The sequence below is a fragment of the Pongo pygmaeus genome, chromosome 10 (assembly GCF_028885625.2).
Source record: "Pongo pygmaeus isolate AG05252 chromosome 10, NHGRI_mPonPyg2-v2.0_pri, whole genome shotgun sequence".
Lineage (NCBI taxonomy): Eukaryota > Metazoa > Chordata > Mammalia > Primates > Hominidae > Pongo > Pongo pygmaeus.
This window is the reverse complement of record NC_072383.2, coordinates 23,079,434-23,100,344: the sequence shown is the minus strand read 5'-3', so window position 1 is coordinate 23,100,344 and position 20,911 is coordinate 23,079,434. Positions and strand designations below refer to the sequence as shown.

The 20,911-nt window shown below is 37.5% G+C and overlaps 1 protein-coding gene across 1 annotated transcript; it reads right to left on the bottom strand.

Annotated features, from left to right (window-relative positions):
• Window positions 1–1,583: 1,583 nt before the first annotated feature.
• CMAS (cytidine monophosphate N-acetylneuraminic acid synthetase) lies at window positions 1,584–20,663 on the bottom strand. Its single transcript, XM_054443631.2, has 8 exons — window positions 20,274–20,663; window positions 11,869–12,011; window positions 11,550–11,705; window positions 8,511–8,644; window positions 6,301–6,395; window positions 5,773–5,944; window positions 4,796–4,949; window positions 1,584–2,133 (listed from the first exon to the last, which is right to left on the bottom strand). The coding sequence occupies exons 1-8, from the start codon at window positions 20,531–20,533 to the stop codon at window positions 1,943–1,945; spliced, it is 1,305 nt and encodes a 434-aa protein (XP_054299606.1). The 5' UTR covers window positions 20,534–20,663; the 3' UTR covers window positions 1,584–1,942.
• Window positions 20,664–20,911: the final 248 nt, after the last annotated feature.

Below are 20,911 nucleotides of genomic sequence, written 5' to 3'. Positions count from 1 at the left end.
CTTTCTGGAAGGTATTCACTATTCTAGATGCCATTAAGAACATTCATGATTCTGGGAGGCCAAGGCAGGCGGATCACGAGGTCAGGAAATTGAGACCATCCTGGGTAACACAGTGAAACCCCGTCTCTACTAAAAATGCCAAAAATGAGCCAGGCATGGTGGTGGGCGCCTGTAGTCCCAGCTACTTGGGAGGCTGAGGCAGGAGAATGGCATGAACCCAGGAGGTGGAGCTTGCAGTGAGCCGAGATTGCACCACTGCTCTCCAGCCTGGGTGACAGAGCAAGACTCCGTCTCAAAAAAAAAAAGAAAAACAAAAAAAACAAAAAAAACAACAAAAAACAGAACATTCATGATTCATAGAAGGAGGTCAAAATATCAACATTAATGGGAGTTCGGAAGTTGATTCCAACCCTCATGGATGACTTTAAGGGGCTCAAGATTTCAGTGGAGGAAGTAACTGTAGATATGGTATGAATAGTAAGAGAATGAAGTTAGATGTGGAGCCTGAAGATGTAATTGAATCACTGCAATCTCATGATAAACTTGAATGGATGAGGAGTTGCTTCTTATGGATAAACAAAAAATGTGGTTTCATGAGACAGAATCTACTCTTGGTAAAGATGCTATGAACATGAAGTGACAACTAATAATTTAGAAAATTACATAAATGTAGCGATAAAGCAGTGGATTGAGAGAACTTTCAATTTTGAAAGATGTTCAATTGTGAGTAAAATGCTATCAAACAGCATCACACACTACAGAGAAATCTTTCATGAGTCAATGATGTGGCAAACTTCATTGTTGTCTTATTTTAAGGAACTGTCACAGCCACCTCAACCTTTAGCAACCACCACTGTTCAACGCAACATCCTTCAACAACAGAAAGATTGACTCACTGTAGGCTCAGATAATCGTTAGCATTTTTTAGCAATATTTTTAAATTAAGGTATATACATTGTTTATCTGGGCATAATGCTACTGCACACTTAATAGACTACAGTTTACTTTAAACATAACATTTGATGTACCTGGCATCCAAAAAATTCCTATGACTCGCTTTATTGCAATGGTCTGGAACCAAACCCATAATATCTGCAAGATATTCCTGTATGCAAAATTACCATTATATCTCAGGGGTAACTGCAAATAATTTGCTTCCTCCAAATAAATACATAAACTTCATAATATATAAATTTATTTGGATATTTGTATTTGTGTATACTGCTGATCCTTCAACAACATGGGTTTGAATTGTGTGGTCCACTTTTACGTGAATTTTTTTAACCATGTGCAGATCAAAAATACATGTGAATCATGCAGTATATGGAGGGCCCACTTTTTGTATATGTGGGTTCAACAGTGCTGACTGTGGTACTTGAGTATGCACAGATTTTGGTATATGTGGGTGGTCCTGGAACCAACCCCCACATAGACCATATGCTGTTACGTATACATATGTGAAGTACAATCAGATGCTCTACCCCGGCATCGAGTGGCTTGTTTCTCACTAAGATTGGTTAATGTTTAAAGGAAAGAAAGAAAACGCATGGTAAATTTCTTCTAGAGCAACAAGGCAGTTTTCATCAAGTTTGAGAAATGTAATTTTATTAATAGAAGGGCATGTCTTACCATACACACTGTCCCCAGATAAATAAAATCCCAACATCTTTGAAAGCACACAAACACACAGTTTTACAGGGTACAATACAAAGTGAATTTTGATGGTGTTCTTACTTGCATTTACTAAAAATCTGAGAAAGACTATAATCAGTCTCTAAATAATTATCTTGCATAAAGAGAAAAGTAGAGCACAATATATATATATATCACAAACCAAATCACACTCTCTGTAACATTACAACATGGAATTTACTTAATCAAAAATAAAAGCAAACTGGCTGAAGAAGGCTGTATCATTTTTTTCTCAATATTACACTAATTTCTATTTTTGGCATGAATTATTAACCTTTTCCATTAGTAGGAAAATGTGCTCTGCAAATTCTCGGATGGCACCACGGCCACCATTACATTTGCAAATGTATCCAACAGCCTTCTGGGCAGTAGAACAGGCGTCAGCAGGAGCGCCACTTAGGCCCACTCTCTTCAAGCACTCTTCATCAGACACTTCATTTCCTATCAAGTAAAATAAATACTGAGCAAACATTTAAAGAGACAAAGAATATTCCAGCTAAATAATGCAGACAGCAACCAACAGGTAACTCTGGCAACTTCAGTAAGACCTAGGGGCACTGCATATAAGAATACTAAAGATTAGATGGAACAAAAATATTTTACAGTATAATTGAGGTCCAGGGTTTTCCCTAACAATCAAAAATAAACTCTTATGAGCCAGAGAAGAAGAATGGAGCATAATTGCTACCTACCATGCATATTACAAATGTTAGAAATTTTAGGTATGAATTCTAAGTTATTAAAATTTTTTATTAAGCAAAATTTCAAACATATGCGAGAACCCCAATTTTATATTGAAAAATTATCAGAATTTAAAATCACTTAGTAATATTGTTTTCTATGCACTGCCCCCTGGTTTATTTGGGGAGAGGGAGAGGAAGGAATTCCCAGACATAATATTTTATCTAAAAACTCTTCAACATTTATCTCTAATAGACAATTTTTTATCTGACAGAATATCATTAAACCCACAAAATCAATAATAGTACCTTAATATCCTCTAATAACCTAGTATATGTTGAGATACCCCCAGCTGTCTCAAAATTGTCCTTTTATAGCTGACTTATTTGAATCAGGAATGAAATAAGGTTAACATATGGTCTTTTGTTTATATATATATCTTAAATCTCTTTTAATCTGTAATAGTTCTGATTGGTATGCCATTTATTAATATTTGCTGAAAAATTACCATTTTTAAAGAATAAAAATAGATACTAAATCACACTGACATAATGATCTCCTTTTCCTCCCTCTCTGTTAACCCCTTTTTTGGAATAGGATGCATTTCAGAAGCTCCCAGTATCTTTAATTCACCATTCTGAGTAAAACTATTACTATACTTTAGACCACATACAACAATACAATCTTGGTTGAAGAGAGTTTCTTTTAAATTCGCTCTATGCTTATCTACTGAAATTTTCTCATTTATTATTAAATGTGTTGAAATTTGAATCATTTTCACTAAAAGATAATAAAAGTTGAAGTTAGTATTTGCATAATCTAGCCTTTAAGCTCTATTTACTAAATTTACTTATAAAAGTATTGATTTTTTTAAGAAATATATTTTTATACATTTATGTCACCCATATAAAACATTGCTGAGTTTTGTTTTTTTTTTTTTTTGTAGACATGGGGCCTCACTACGTTTCACAGGCTGGTCTAAAACTCCTGAGCTCCAGGGATCTGCCTGCCTCTGCTTCCCAAAGTGGTGGGATTGCAGGCATGAGCTATCATGCCCGGCCTGCTCTGAGTTTTAAGTAAAAATTTAAATGCTCTTCTCTATTTTCTTACCTCTCCTTTTAAAGTGTTTTTTTTTAAATGTCATATAAGTAATACGTATTCGTGGTAGAAATATTTTTTTAAAAAATAGAAGCAAAAAAGTCACAATCATCCTAATTATCACTATTTGTAGATAATCACAACATTTTGACAAATATAATTCTAGAGTTTTACCTATATAAATGATACACTTATTACTATCTGTAGGCACTATGTTAAGCATTTTATATTATCTTTGTTTTTCTTTCTAATGGCTTTATAAAATTTGGTTTGTGTTTATATTCTAAGTAGAAAACTAAGGTGTATAGAAGCTTGCTTAACATCCCAAAGATAATAAGTATAGTTGGAATTTGTTATACATTCCATTAAAATTTTCCTCTAATAAAAACTGGATCTGTCTTTAATAAACATTCTGCAGCATTTATGTCCATTAAATCTTCATGCGTGGTTTAAGGGTTATTCCTGAAGTCTCTAGATCACATGCTCCCAAAGTTTTCCTGTGCTTCTTATTTTGAGGCTCATATTACCCTTGTAAATATTGCTTTCATACATGATTTATAGTTATTATGCATCTTAATAACTTATCATTATCAATTTTAAAATGTTGACATCATCAGACTGTAAGCTCTGCAAGCAGAAAGCCTACAGTTCCCACAGTTCCATGCTGCGTGTCAACATAGGTACCTGATAAGTGTATTGCTTAATATCAAAGTGAAAAACTTATTGTTATATTTGATCATGCAAATAAATACAGGTTACAGCACTGTTTGTAATGATTGCATAGTATTCCTTTTTAGGGATATTCTGTTTTTCACAGGACATTTAAGTGGGTTCTTTTAACTTCACTATTGGCCCATTTGTCTCATTTCTTTCCTGGAATTGGAATTTGGAGGAAAAAGTATGTACATTCAATTAGCAGCAAAAAATATTCAGAGCGTAATTCCTATGTACTAGAAATTCTTCTAAGTGCTTTACTCATATTATTTTATTAATCCCTACCACAGCCATACGGTAATAGGTACTCTTGGTATCTCCAGTTTACAGACGAGGAAACAACATTCATCTTATCACAACTGGCTAATCAGTGGTACAGTCTGACTTCACAGCTTGTGCTAATTAATCATTCTACATTTGATACCTATTATCAAACTAACCTCCAGAAAGACTGTCCTAGTTTAACAGTTTGATCAGCAGTGTAAGAAAGTTTCTATTTCCCTACAATCATACCCATTTGGAGGATGTGCTTTGTCATTTATATATTTCTTTAAAAATAAGTCAATAAATCCTGGTCCATTTTACTATGGGTGAATAAAAAGATACCAACCAAGATATGCCACTTCTTTCCAGCACAGGCCCATTTCTTTTCTCCATTCATCTACAACTGCTAGCTTGTCTGATACACTGACTTCCATTTTGCAATCCAGTTTTAAAGAAGAGAGCGTCTGCTTTGAACAGGCCCTTTCTGAGATTAGCCTCACCTTAAAAAAAAAAAAAAAAAAAAGATTGGAGGAAGAAGGGAAAAATTAAAAAGTGAAGAAAACAGAAATCTTTCATAATAATTGACCTTGCAGATAGTCCAAATCACAAACGAGTCATCTTTTGACCTTCTGAAGGTCCAAGAAAGCAAACTGACTGTCATTTTAAAATCATGATGCTTTAAAACAAAGCTCATTTTATTTCTCATAGCCCAATAAAGGTGAGACACAGTATTTTATTTTCTACAATAGAAAGGATTCTATCTACAGGTAAAAATTACAACATATACTGTCTGATACTGCTCTAAGATTCTCCTGTAATTCAATTTATCCAGAGGAAAGTCTATAACCTCTCTCTTGTGCTGCTTAGTAACACATATTTAGGATTTCTGGTAAATTATAATTATCTTAGCTTTCATTTAAAAAATACACTTAAACGTTGTTATTTTGAATCAAAAATGTCATTCATAAGAATAAGCTAGATTTTAAGAATCCACAAGATATTGTCCTTTTCTAAAATGGTACACCTATTATCTAGGGAATCTTTCTTGTTGCAAGATCCTTTGGGAAACACTAGATAGCTCCCATTTAAAAGTAGTTATGTTTATATTTACTGAATAAACAAGAAATATTATTTGCTGATTAACAAATTTCTAATTCTACTCATCTAAAAGTAAATAGTATAATGATTTTCTAGGCATATGAAGGCCAAATTTCAGATATTTTAAGAGTTAATACTAAAAATTTAAATCTCTTAATTCCTTGCATGTTCTTTGACCCTGAATCAAAATATTATAAAATACTGCTATATTCAGGGAGCACATACCTCAATACCACTTTTCTTTAATAAACTTATCCCAATAGCATCTTTTACATCATAAGATATTATTTCTTTTTGGTCTCCTGATACATAAATGTGGCCATTGGTGAGACATCCATCAATATTGCAAACCAAAAGTTTTATTTCCTTAAGCTTCTCTTTGCCAAAATAGCCATATCTAAAAGAAACCAAAATAGACCTTTGAGTACAAGTGCAATACTAATCACTCCCTCTCATCTGGCTAAACCAATACATGAAATGTCACTCTCCATTCAATTATTCAAACATTACTATCCAAATTTACTTCACATATATATTTTAACTTATAGTACAGTAAGTAAAAGTAGTGTGGTCTAACCAGATAATGTTTCTCACTTTATTGAAGCCATGTAAACACATATTTTACATATGTCTTCCTCATATGAACAAAGTAATTACAAAGATCCTAAGATGTTTGAAGTATCAGAAATCAGTATCTAGAAGTATAATTATTAGGATTTAGTACAAAGGTTATACAGGTTTATTTGTTTTTACCTTAATACTCTTTGCTCTGCAATAGGCCAATCAATATCCACATCTATATCCACACTATGTTCAGCTCGCATTTCGTAGTATGCCATTTTTCCACCCTAAAGGTAGTATAAATGTCATGAATACTGTTTTTAATATTCATTCACATATATCAAAACTTTATTATAATACAGAACAATGAATTCATTTCTACAGTACTGAGAAAAATGAATAACCCAGTAAAAATCAGTCACATAAAAATGATTTTTTAATTTATTTTACTTTTTTATTTTTTCGAGTCAGGGTTTCACTCTGCCTCCCAGGCTGGAGTGCAATGGTGCAATCATGGCTCATTATAACCTTGAAATCTTAGGCTCAAGCAATCCTCCCACCTCAGCCTCCTAAGGATCTGGTACTACAGGTATACAACACCACGTCCGGCTACATTTTTAAAAAGTTTTTTGTAGATATAAGATCTTGCTATGTTGCCAAGGCTGGTCTTGGAAACCTGGCCTCAAGCTATCCTCTTGAGGCCTCAAGCTGGCCTCTCAAAGTGCTGGGATGACATGCTTCAGCCACCACGCCCAGCTTTTTTTTTTTTTTTAAGGCGAAAGCTCACACAAAAGAAATAACCTTAACATTTTTCAAATCTATCTAAACAGTTCAAGTTCCCTATTTAAGAAAATTTCTATTTTAATATTGAAAAAAGCAGAAATATTACATCCTCCAGGATTCTGACCACAAGGGATTTTGTGGAAATCCCTTAATCATATCCTCCTTTTTTTCAAGAAGTCTCTCCTGTCATCATCCAAAAGCAGTATAAAGGTTTTTGGAACTTCTGTTCTAATTTGCAACTAACAGGCAACACAGGGGAGGAAAAATAACTGTAGCATCTGTTGTACAGCGTTTTCTTAGATCCCTGAGCTACTGATGAAGATGACTAACAGTCATCCAAGTCACACTGGGCAAAGGCAAGGGCAGTCTCTTGATTCTAGGCAAGGGTCGGCAAGAGAAAGGGTCTTCTGATAGTAATTATTTTAATGACAAGATCAATTACTGGACAATTTCAATTTCATTTTTTTTTCAGAATTATCAGTCTCTTCATAAATCTTGTTTTAATGAGAAACATTTTTCTCCACACTTTAGGAATGGGTTACATCACGGTCCTCCTTAGAAAAGAGCTTAAAAAAATGGTAGTATCTATGTGTATCAAATCTAATTTTTCTGAACACTTAAATTTAACTAAACAGCGAGTCTATAGTTTGCCTATACATTGATCAGAAGATTTGTTAAAAATGTTTTTCTCTCTTTTGCTCAGAATAACAGTCCCATTAGAATTGTTATTACACAATGGAGAGGTTTCTCTGTCTCTCCTTAAAAATGCTATTTCTTGAGTAACATAAGAACCTGAATCCAAATCCTGACTACCATTTATTAGCGTTTTTGCCTTGAGTTAATTACTTCATATTTCAGAGATGCAGTTTTCCTCCTCTGTAAAACTGGGTAGAAATGTCCACTTCATTCATTCACTATGCAGATTACATAAGATAACATATGCAAAGTGTTTCACCTACTCCGCAGTTCACAGTAAATAATAAATAATAATGATAACTAAAATTAACAAGTTAAGAAATATATGATGCAACCATGTTGCAGGCTCTAAAATGAGAGACATTAAATCTGTTATTTGAAAATGAGAGAAATGAGAGTGAGGACAGATAAAATGATACATATTCAAGCTTACATAGTAGGAGGCAGTTGACTTAAAAGTATAATAAAAACATATATATATATATATAAAAAAAAAAAAGAATCTGGGTTTCCTGACGCCCAGGTTGTAACTCTTTTCACCTCTATGAAATTATTTGTCTTTTTAAAGCAATAGAAGTTATTCAACCCTACAGCCACAATATAACTATAACACAAACATGGATTACATAGTTTTGAGTGGAACAATATGAGTACCAGCACATATGTAGACATGCAGTACTTGATTCATTTTTTTATCATTGTAGCAGAATTCCTTGCATATTTACTGAATGGATTCCAAAGATCACTTTGGGGTAAACCTGCAGGATAAATGCCTCAGATAGCAAATGTTGTTAGCAATTACCTTTCCTTTATAGGTTGATACTTTTCTTTATCATAAAGAAATTGTACCATACTTCTTCCCTAGAACTCAAAGTATGCCTACAAAAGCGCTTAAAAGGATTATGCAAAATGAAGGCACAAACCTGCAAGTAACCCATCTCTATCAAATGTCTTTTAGCAAAATAAAATGAGCCATTTTCATATAATTCTCCATCCCAGTCTTGTCGACGAGGCCGTTTAGCTGGATTTAAATTCAGAGGTTCGGTCACTTCACGAACTAAAAGCAAAAAGTTAGAGTAAGTCCATGTTGCTCTGAATACAGAAAATGTTAATTCAGTAACTTTTAAAAAGTTAATAAAAATGAACTCAGAATGCAGAGCATTTCTCTATCTAGATAAAGAACTTTTATTTTTTTTGGAGACAGAGTCTCGCTCTGTCACCCAGGCTGGAGTGCAATGGTGCAATCTTGGCTCACTGCAACCTCTGCCTCCCGGGTTCAAGCGATTCTCCTGCCTCAGCCTCCCAAGTAGCTGGGACTACAGGCATGCACCACCACACCTGGCTAATTTTTGTATTTTTAGTGGAGACAGGGTTTCACCATGTTGTCCGGGCTGGTCTTGAACTCTTGACCTCATGATCCGCCCACCTCGGCCTCCCAAAGTGCTGGAATTACAGGCATGAGCCACTGCGCCCGGCCTGATAAAGAACTTTTTTTAGGCTGAATGTGGTGGTTCACGCCTGTAATCCCAGCACTGTGGAGGCCAAGGCAGGCGGATCACTTGAGGTCAGGAGTTCGAGACCAGCCCAGCCAACATAGTGAAATGCCATCTCCACTAAAAACACAAATTTAGCCGAGCATGGTGGTAGGTACCTGTAATCCCAGCTACTTGGGAGGCTGAGGCAGGAGAATCGCTTGAACCCGGGAGGCGGAGATTGCAGTGAGCCGAGATTGCGCCACTGTACTCCATCTAGCCTGGGCAACAGAGCGAGACTCTGTCTCAAAAAAAAGAACTTTTTTTAAAGGAATAAAATCTGTAATAATTCGGATGATTTATCTTTGCTTTCCAATAGCTACTAGAAAACTAAAGTATTTTATAATGAAATGTGGAACAATTAAGGTATTCATACAAATATTATGCTTTGGGAGGACATCAAGACAACCTTAAAGTAGCTTTAAAAGAACTGAATTTGTCATAAAATACCTATATTAATATTTGGGCCCTTTAATCTATTTCTCATTGTTTGCATATACAGAAATAAGTTTTATTTATCTAATGTGGTTGAGAAGTTGTTTTTATACAATTATTGCTGAAAACTAAAGATTTTTCCATTAAATTATTGAACATTTTATATTGATGAAAATGTTTATGTAACATATTATACATTCTTACCATTAGTTAAAAATATACTAAATATAATAATAAATTATGTTTATGAGTATACCTGATAATAAAGGCTCAGTAATGTCAACATTAATGAATAGAACATAATGTAATCAATGAAGACTTTGGTATTGCCATGTAGAGATTCCTTTGCCTTTCCACTGAGTTTTCCTCAAATCTGCGTGCGTGTGTGTGTGTGTGTGTGTGTGTGTGTGTTTAATAGCTGGTTATTCTCCAGAATCTTTCTTCACTTTTTGCTGCCATTTCTGTGTTTATGCAGGCTTCTAGGAATAACCTCTACTTACTTGTTTAACTAAACCATCCCCTGTTCAATTCCACCCCAGTGTTTGAAATAACCCAGGAAAAAACCTTAGCAAATACAAATTAAATAGCTAGAGATAACATAGCTTTATGGGCACTGGCTACAGAGTAGTGACCAGAACTCTCTCTACTCTCAAAAAGTATACAATCTAGGGGTAGAGACAGGTAATAAACCAACTAGATAATTCAAGTGGTACTTTGAAGAAAAGAGAGGGCCAAATCTTTCCTAGTATCAGTGGCTGCTTTCTCCTTGGGCATATCTGCTGAGTATGAGGAGAAGGCGCAAGAAAGATCAAGCTTTGCCTAATCAGAGGGACTCTGCTGAGGTAGGCAAAAACTAGAAGGGCTTTTAATGACCTTGTGGACTTGAGTTACAGATTGTCATCTGTAGGAACCACAAACATATAGCTAGTTTTTCCCACCTAATGCTTCCCCCTACAAGACTTTGGCTGAGTGTACTGTGTGGGAAGCTGGGAATGGGCTGGAAAGCAGGGAGATATCATAATAGTATTGTGGTCCTCAGATCCCTTAGAGTCTTCTCAGCAAGAGTAGGGGATGGGTGTGAGTGTCAGTAACACATACAAGATGTATCTCCTAATAAGACACCTATACTAAGAGGTGAGATGAAATTAAAGTTTCAACCCAGCCCAACTCCTAATTGAATCAAAGTGATCAGCCCCTTATCTTATCTGCCTGATAGAAGAAAAGGCGTACCCTCTCTGGAGGAAAATATGTACTCAAGTGCCAGATATACAATTAAACATGAGCCAAATGAAGAGGCAGAAATAGGTGACTCACAATCAAGAGAGAAGCAGAGTACAGAACTGTAAGTGACTAGATGTTGAAATCTTCAATCAAGGACTTTCGAATAGCTATCAAAAATATGTTAAATTAGAGGAAACGACCTTTTTTTAAATGGATAAAAAAATGGAGAATTTCAACAGAAAATGGAATCCCTAAGGAACAACTGAAATGTACATTACTGAATGGAAAAACACAGTGTTTATAATAATTCTCTGGATAAGATTTACAGCACACTGGACACGGCAGGCAAAATGCCTAGTAAACCCTGGAATTTGGGGAAGAACTTCAAAATGTCATTCTTGAGATCCTTCAGAACACTTTGGTGGATGCTTTCTATCTCCATATGATTTGTATGGAGTTCATCAAACATGTCCAGAACAAACATAAAAGTATTTGATCTAGAAAAACGGCATGTCTGCCTCAAAAGGCAAATAGAAATAAGAGGATTAGAATGTCCCTTTGTAAAGAGTAAAGCAAAGAATTAATTTGGTCTAGCTGTGTTGGCTCGATAACAGATTTAGAGCTGACTGTAAATGTCATTACCTACTAAAGTAATGAGTCACATACTCTCTTTTACAGCTCCCCTTTTACTCTCCTCATGCCCAAAGGATATTTATATACAAAAAAATTGATTCTCAATAAAATGAGCTAAAATAAAGACTGATAAGAGATTACCTCCTTTCTGAATTTCACTCCATCGAAACTGATGGCGTCTCACAACAGAGAAAACAGAATCATATCCTTCTTCTCGAATCATTTCTGCAACTTTTTGAAGATCAGTAGGATGTAAACATGGAGAAGTAGCTTGAATATTTCCTACAATGTCAACCTCTTAAAAACACAAGAGAAATGAAAAGGATATTAAAAAAAAAAGTTCCCTGCAAGCAAGTAATATTAAGGTTTGGAATTCAAATGTTAAAACAAGTCTTATAAGATAATAAAGGAAGTAGAAAAGTACATAAAGGTTTGAATAAACTATTAATCAAATTCATACCATTATGATAATTAAGAAATTCTATGATGGCATCTAGTGAGGTAGAGCTGTCTTTTGAAACTTCAGAACTTCTTCGATGAACTTGTGCACCAAATTGTTTGGCCACATTCTCAATTTCATCATGGTCTGTCGAAACCCATACACTGTTCAGATATCAAAAGAAATTAACAGCCAAATCAAAAGAAATCATTAACAATAAAATGGAGCTCTGTAACCATAAAATACAGCTTATATAATGTGAGAATTTTTTTGCACAATGATAATAATGTTACAGATCCAAAGGAGTATAAAATGTAAGAAATTATATTTTGTATATAAATATATTAATGAATAAAAATGCAGTCCTAGATATACTTTATATAAAGAAAGGAACAACAGACACTGGGGCCTACTTGAGGGTAGAGGGTGGGAGGAGGGTGAGGATCAAAAAACTACCTATCAGGTACTATGCCTACTACCTGGATGACGAAATAATCTGTACACCAAACCCCTGCAACATGCAACTTACCTCTGTAACAAGCCTGCCATGTACCCCTGAACCTAAAATAAACGTTTTTTAAAAGGCACTAGAAGTCAAATCTAAAGAAAATTAAAGATCTTGCTTATTCTCCATCCAAATCCAAAATATTGTATAAAATATTTTAATATGCTTGCTAAAAAAAAAAAAAAACGGACCTGGCTTAGCCACACCCTAAAGGTGAAACAGTTTCAAGCTTAGAAGATAATAAATGCCCAAGTCTGGGCTCAAAAAAAATCAGATAAAACAACTCTTTCTTTTTTAAACAACAAACAATGGGTATATAGATATAGAATGAGCTGGGTTATAGCCATTGATAACAACAAACATGAAGAACATGACTTCATTGGCTCAAAAGAATTTAACTTAATACTCTATTAACCGCAGGTTACACAGTTGCCTATTTAGGCTTTATAAAATGATGAATAGGCAAAATGCTGTTTTTGAAAGGGGTACCAGTTTCTATTGAAGTTTTGTTTCCTGGACAGTCACAAATTCCCACTGCTAGATGCAGGAGATGTAAATACTACTCTAGCCACAATGTTTGGTCAGGCTTGGAGTCTCACACCTGTAATCCCAACGCTTTGGGAAGCTGAGGCGGGTGGATCACCTGAGGTCACAAGATCGAGACCAGCCTGGCCAACAGGGTGAAACCTGGTGTCTACTAAAAATACAAAAATCAGCAGGGCATGGTGGTGCACACCTGTAATCCCAGCTACTAGGGAGGTTGAGACAGGAGGATCGCTTGAACCTGGGAGGCAGAGGTTGCAGTGAGCCGAGATCGCGCCACTGCACTCCAGCCTGAGAGACACAGCAAGACCCTGTCTCAAAAAAAAAGACAAAAAACAACAAAACCCCACCATGTTTTAATAGTGATTTATGCAAAGATATCTTAATGACTTATAGTCTTTGGTGTATGTGTGTGTGTATATATATATTTGGTATATATATATATATACACACACACACAAATATATATACACATTTTGTATACATAAAAAATTATATATAATGTGTATATATAATGTATATGTGTGTGTGTGTGTATATATGTATACACATATATACACACACACACATATATATTTTTCCTTTTATCCCAGTCTTTTGATATCTACTGAGGGAAAGATGAACTGCATGTTTTGTTTGTTTGTTTTTTTGGCAGAGTCTTGCTCTGTTACCCAGGCTGGAGTACAGTGGCCCGTTATCTGCTCACTGCAACCTCCACCTCCCAGGTTCAAGCGATTCTCATGCCTTAGGCTCCTGAGTAGCTGGATTACAGGCATGTGTCACCACGCCCGACTAATTTTTAGTAAAGATGGGGTTTTGCCATGCTGGCCAGGATGGTCTCAAACTCCTGACCTCAAGTGACCCTCCCACCTCGGCCTCCCAAAATGCTAGGATTACAGGTGTGAGCCACCACGCTCGGCTGAACTGCATGTTTAATATGTCTATGCTCAATTATCATGAGTGAAAAGAAAGTGAAAAACTAAAGGAAATCTTCTAACATCCCTGGATTTCATTTATTTATTTCACTTATTCCCTTTAATATTTATAGAAGGATTTAAATCAAGGGATAAAGTCATTAAGAAAAAATAATCAAAGGAAGCCTAGCAAACAAGATGAGCCACTGGCTAGGGGTCAAGAGTCCCGTGATATTTACTTATGTCACTCTATGCAAGGTGAACACAGGAGCCCCCATTTTCCTCCATCTTGAAATCTGAAATAGTGGGAAAAAAATGTTCTCTTGGGAAATGTCATAGTCAAAGGTATATAACAAAGTAAAGTACCAATGAAAACCTAGTGTATTTTTAAAATAGAGGTGATGGGAGGATAAGATGTAATTAGAATACAATAAAAAATAAACAGGGAAGGCAAAAGACATGGTAATTTGGCACCTAATTTACATTATTAATTGAAATAAATTGCTGAAGCCATTTACTTCCTTATCCTGATTTTTACTGCAATGAAAATTCAATACCAGAGGGTTCAGTGGTCTTTAAGTAATGTTTACAAAGCAAGAAAAAAAAATAGAATTTTGGAGGAGGTTTGCTTTTCTTCCTTCCTTCCTTCTTTCATTCATTCATCCTTCATTTATGAACTATTTACTAAGTGCTTATTCTGTCCCAGGCACGATTCTGGACACTAGGGATGTAATAACGTATACAGCATAGTTTATTTTCTTGAGAAAGTCTTGGCCTGTTGATAGAGACTGAGGCCAATATAGCACGGTAATTCTCTTTAAACCATTAGGAAAAGAGAAGCGAGGGATCAATTAAGTAACTACGCTCTTTTCAGTGCTTTACTTTTTACAACGTACTTTCACAGTGCCTGCTACATATCAGGTGCTCAATATAGATCTGTTGAATGAATGAAACAGTAAGTGATTAAAAGGATGGGTTCTGAAGGAAGAGGTTCAATTCTGGCTCCACCACATGCCAGCTATATGACCACGGGAAAAATCCATAATCTCCCTATGCCTCAATTTTCAGTAAAATGGAGGTAAGTAATAATAGTGGATACCTCATATGGTTTAGAGGATTAAATATAAACCATTTACCACAGAATAAACATTTAATAAATGTTAGCTATTCAAAATACTAAAACAAAAATGATAATAAAGTAACATCTACTCTGTCTCATTTAATCCTCACACTCAATCTTCAGAAGGTAGACTGAAGTTCTGCTTCCAGACCTTCAAAGGTCCAAATGTCTAATTTGTATGCTATGTTAAGCAATTACACTGTGAAAAAAATATGAAAACAGTATCCCATATGTACACTTAAAATACTATGATCATAACCTATGAAAGAGACTGAGTAGATAATTTTCCTTTGGTTTAGGGACATAAGATGAGGATACACAAAAGAGAAAATGAGCAAGTGAACAAACAGGCCAGTCGAGCAGAGTGAATGTCAAAGTCTAATGCCAATGGCTTTAGCCTCAAATGAAGTCACACCACATCTAACAGGACCAACAGGAATATCAACCATGGTGCCTGTGACAACTACTTGAAATCAGAAGCTGCCATTTTAGGGATAATAACAGCATAGGCCTTTCATTAATCAAAAGTCTATACCCTAAGCATAAAACTAAAACATGTTTATTTTTCACAAGTATGTTAGGCAACACTTACAAATCAATTTGTTCTGAGGTTTACTTACACAGCACTGAACCACTGTTGAAAATTAAGCTCTTACAAAATCAACTCTGGCAATAACTCTGTACTAAAGGAAAAAAAATTATCTCAGCATTTTTCTTAACTACTAACTAGCCTAGTTAGTATGCAAAGTTAGCAACCTTGAAAAGTACTGTTAGCTTTGATTCTGAGCAGGCCAGAAAAATCTGCCTCAATTAAGTCAAATCATGGTTTTGAACAAAATAATCTCAAAGGTATCTTCGAGCCCTGAAAAACACAAATCAGACAGCTGCAATTTTCTTCAGCTCTCTCCTAAGGTAAATTTTTGAAGAAACAAAAGAGAGGGTAGGAGGCAGGAAGGGTGCTCCAAAGTCCTCCTACAGCTTCATAGTAAGTCAATGGAATATAAGTCAACACATTTTAATGATCTAGTATATACAGCATACCACGATGAATAAGAGGGTACCTGCTCACAAGAAGCTTAGCTTTTCACCTAGTATGGCAGGAGACTCCCCAGGCCAAATTCTGCCCACTCCTCAGCCTGTTTCTGTAACATTTTATTGGAATACAGCCACTCTTTCATTTATGTATTGTCACGGCCACTTTCACAACATACACAACAGCAGAGCTGAGTGGCTGCAACAAAGACCATCTGGCTTACACAACCTGAAATATTTACTATCCGGCCCTTTACAGAAAAAGTCTGCTGGCCACTAAAACTGAAAAAGAGAATAAAGACATCTTTCCACTAACTCTTCAAAGTCAAAGAATGTTAGCACCAGAAAGAATTTTTAAGATCATTACAACTTTCCCATTTTAAAAGCAATGGGAGAGTTTCCCATTTTACAAGCATGGAAGATAGTAAAAACCTTCTAAACAAGAGGAAAATGTCAATAATAGATTACATACTATGTGCCAGGCACTATTCTAAGGACTGCACATACATTATCTCACTTAATTCCCTCAACAAGCCTGTGAGGCAGACACTTTAGTACATTTTGCAGATGAAGAGACTGAGGCACAGAGAGGTTAAGTGATTTACCCAAGTTTGCACAGTTAACACATGGTGATGCTGGAATTCAAATCCACAGTTTGACTTCAGAGTCTGTGATCTTACCTCCCTGCATAGGGCATGCACTAAATGAAGGTACAAACGACGTAGCTATGTATGGGAAAACAAAGGCACAATTACTTTTCACTGAGGGGATCAGTAAAGGCTTCATGGAGGAAGAAGTGCTGGTCCCTTCTATTACCTTTTGACCTAATCTCTCCAGATGCCTGGAAAGGATGACAAATAGCACGTAGACACAAAACTTGAACAGAGTAAATTCACATTTACATGATACTGTTAAGTTAGAAATACATTCATTTTGCTAGTTTAGAAAAAATAATTTTTTTTTTTTGAGACAGAGTCTTGCTCTGTTGCCCAGGCTAGAGTGCAGTGGTGTAATCTCGGCTCACTGCAACCTCCGCCTCCCGGGTTCAAGTGATTCCCCTGCCTCAGCCTCCTGAGCAGCTGGGATTACAGGCATGCACCACCACAACTGGCTAATTTTTGTATTTTTGGTAGAGATGGGGTTTCGCCATGTTGGCCAGGCTGGTCTTCAACTCCTAGCCTCCGCCTGCCTTTGGCCTCCCAAAGTGCTGGGATTACAGATGTGAGCCAGCCAATTTTATTTCTTCTAATCGCCACCACGGATATAGTGACAGATAGCATAGGTGGCTTGAAGAAGTATAAAACATTATCCCTGTGGTCAATGAGTTTACACTCTAGTCTAGAAGTATTAAATAAAACTACTTGGTACAGAAAAGGTTGATACTAGAGTCTTTTTTTTAAAGAAGTTTTGTACAAATGCTAAAATGTGGAAATGGGAAAATCATTGGTCAATGTATATACATAGTTTCCAATCATTTCATAGCAAAATCCCCAATGCCTGCTGTAATGGTTGGTTGTTGGGTTCTGACCAACAGAATCTATTCCCCCTCACTTTTGGTAATTGTACTCCAATTTTCCTCTTGATGAACCTGTCATGTTTTTCAGCGGGGGCTCCATCGCTGGTTTCAAGAGTGGAAGATGCAGCTATACTGTACCAATACAAGCACTATGTTCTTCTTGCCATAGTGACTGGTTGAAGAATGAGCAGGGTACCCAATGAGGCACAATGAAACTTCGAGCTTCGAGGAGAGCACTCCTTCTGACTTACATTTAAACCTGTAAGAATATGAGGACCGCTATCAAAGACACACAAAATCGGCGACTAAAGTATTAAGGACAGATTGTATTCTGTTACTACTGCAATAGGGAAAAGAGTCCAACGTGAACTGCATTCACAGCCCCAGAAAACGAAAGGCTGGAGACTTTAAAGGCTGAGTTGTGCTAAGGGAAAGGCACTGAGGGGTGCTAACGGGGCTTAGTCCGTGTGACTAGGCCATCTGGATTTGTTAACTGGTGCTTATCTGGAAGAGAAACAATCTTCTATCTTTATGAGACAAAGCAACTGAGCAAGTTGAAGCAAGGTGTCCACTGAACTTCGCCCTTTATCTTCCCAGAGGGACTGGGAAGGAGAGTGAGAGTTATTTCCTAGAATGTTCGCATTTCACTGAGACATGGTTCCGGGCCTCGCAGGTCCTTGGGGAAACAGTTTTGTGTGGTAGATCTACATCTCAAAAGGCAGAGAAAGTTTTTATAATTGCAAGCTTTCTAAACTAACTGCTCTAAAAGAGGGTTCAGGGGCCTATCACCAGGTTTTTTTTTTCCTGGAACAATCAGGAAATTCTGGCAGCTTTGAGCCTCTTCAGGAAGCCATTTTAAGGGAAACTGAGATCATCCTAGGGACATGGCCTTAAGCTGCTAGAAGCCATGCTAGGGCTTGGTCAAGTCTCTTGGGGCAGAGGTTTGGAGCAAGTCATTAGGTACCCTGAGAGTTCTGCAGTTCTCAGTACAACCACCTTGCATCCATAAAGGGTCTATCCAGAACTAAGAAATTGAGGATTCTGGCAACAAAGTGCACCATCCTCTTATCCTGCTTTACTTTTTCTTAAAAACATTTATAATAACCTGATACAACACATATTAATGTTCTTGTATATTGCATGTCTTTCCTTATTATAACATAAGCTCTATAAGACTAAGGGCTGTCTCTACTGCTACTACACCTGGTTCGGTACATACAACAGTGCCTGTTACATAGTAGGTAGGTAATAAGTATGCTGAATCAATGAATCATTTTTTTTGTCCTTGAGTCTGATTGTACCTTAATAAGCCTTTCCCTCTTTTGTTATGCCAGTTTGAACAGGGTTTCCTGATATATACAACCTAAGAGTTGTAAATGGTATTAACAGTTTTGTTCTCCATTTACTGTGAATATGATTTTGATCTCTAGTTCATTTCACAAAAATGATATTTCACTATATTACTGCAGTCTGGATGCACCTACTTCTCTCAGTCCTTTTTAGTTTGTACCCTTTCTAAGAATGTAAAAATATCCCAAAGTCTGTGAGCTTCACAAGGACAAAAACTGTGTCCCAATCATCTTGGTATTCCCTTGGACATGTATAGCAGAAATTAGGGCTCAGTAAATAGCTACTGAATTGAAAAAAATCCCCAGGTCCTTCCCTATCTCTCCTTCGCACACTTCCTATTGCACTAGTGTTATCTTCTGAATAGTGGCTCCTGTTTGCCTTGGTCCATCCAGGACTTCCTTTGGGTTGAAACATTACGAGAATTAGTATATTTATACTTTTTTGGCATCTCCCTTTTTTAAACAAGACTGGTTAAATGAAAATCATTTAGCCATATATTAATATGGGTAAGCAAATATAGGTTCAAAAAGAAAAAGAGATGACTTCAAAAACAGTCATCTCTTTAAAAATCGAAACATTAAAAGGGTAACAGAAATTAATTTCCACAATAACGACACATGCAAATGTAGTTAGGTTGAAGCTATATGTGTAAATTCATTCTTGGCACAGAATTCGATTTCCCTTCTTTTATGAATGACATCAGCTTGTAACTCCTGACCAATTTGGCAATGTATCTAAATTATGTATAATTAAAACTGTCCTTAGGGCAGAAGAGGTTCCAAAGGTATGATTAAATGATTTGTAAGTATTAATATATCATAAAACAGTCAGTTGTACACCTTCCCACTGGGTCTCACGTATTTATAAATCTAGGGAGTTTTCTAGATTGTGCTGACTCACAGGCAGATAGCTAGAGTATTTTTCAAAGGTTAGGAAAAGATCTCCAAGCTGAGCTTGAAATTCAGCTCTGACACCCCGACACTCAACTCCATTCATGAACCTGATGCCTCCCTAATCGAGCAGCACCAAGCAGTTATCAGAGGCTGAGCAACAGGGGAGCTTCGATGGCCCCCATCCAAAGAAGTTCACACATTATCACAGACGTTGCACCGGGGTGGCCTCCTTTACTTTTCCCCGTAAGGTCAACCCGGGAGGAGGGGACGGTTGGGGAGGTGTAATCTCCCCTTTTACGGATGATTCTCAAGGGCGGAGACAGGAACTGTCCCAGGTTACGACCATTGGCAGCTACGGAACAAGGAAAGAGCTGGAGCCCTTCCTCCTGGGCTCTCAGCCCGGCCCCAGGCACCCCGGATCTTGCACATCCCTGGCATGAGAGATGGCCCCCTTCCAAGAGCGGTGGCCCTGGGGGCCCCAGCCCCTCCAGCAGCCCGACTCCCTCTCCCGACCCCCGCCCAGGCCGCGCCGCCCACTCTCGCACATGCGCACCTCTGGAAGGCCCCTGAATCCAGGGCCGCACGCAGGACCCAGCCAATGAGCGGGACCCCCGCCAGGTGCTTAATGTTCTTCAGGGGGATGCCTTTGCTGCCTCCCCGGGCCAGAATTAGGGCTGCCAGGTGCGGGGGCTTCTCCACACCTCGGCCCTGGCCGCCGCGAGAGTTGCGCTGCAGCTTCGGCGGCCGGCCCCGGGACGGTCGCCCCCGCGGGTTGGAGACGGAGGTGGCGGCCCCCTTCTCCACCGAGTCCATCTTCCTCCCACGCCTTCTCCCCAGCTTCTCCACATCCGGGAGCTAGTCCCTCACCACCTCAGCTCGGCGCCGCCCGATCCCCGCCTGGCAGCTGGCGCGCGCGGCCGTCCCTCGCCCCGCCCACTCCCCCGCCCCCTCGCGGTGCTCGCTGGGAATTGTAGTCCGCGGCCGCCTCGTCTGGGGCCAGTAGGCCAAGTAGGCTCTGATGAGGTGACCCCAAAACTAAGTCAAGCAGTGGGAGTCCAGAGATATTTGGAGGAAGTGCGGCTTTTGGGATGCTTGCAAGTGTCTGGAAATTTCTAAAATTAAAAAAAAATAGAGTATTTATATTTGCTAAAGAACTTCCCCACTTTAGAATTGCGGTGGGTTTCCCGTTGC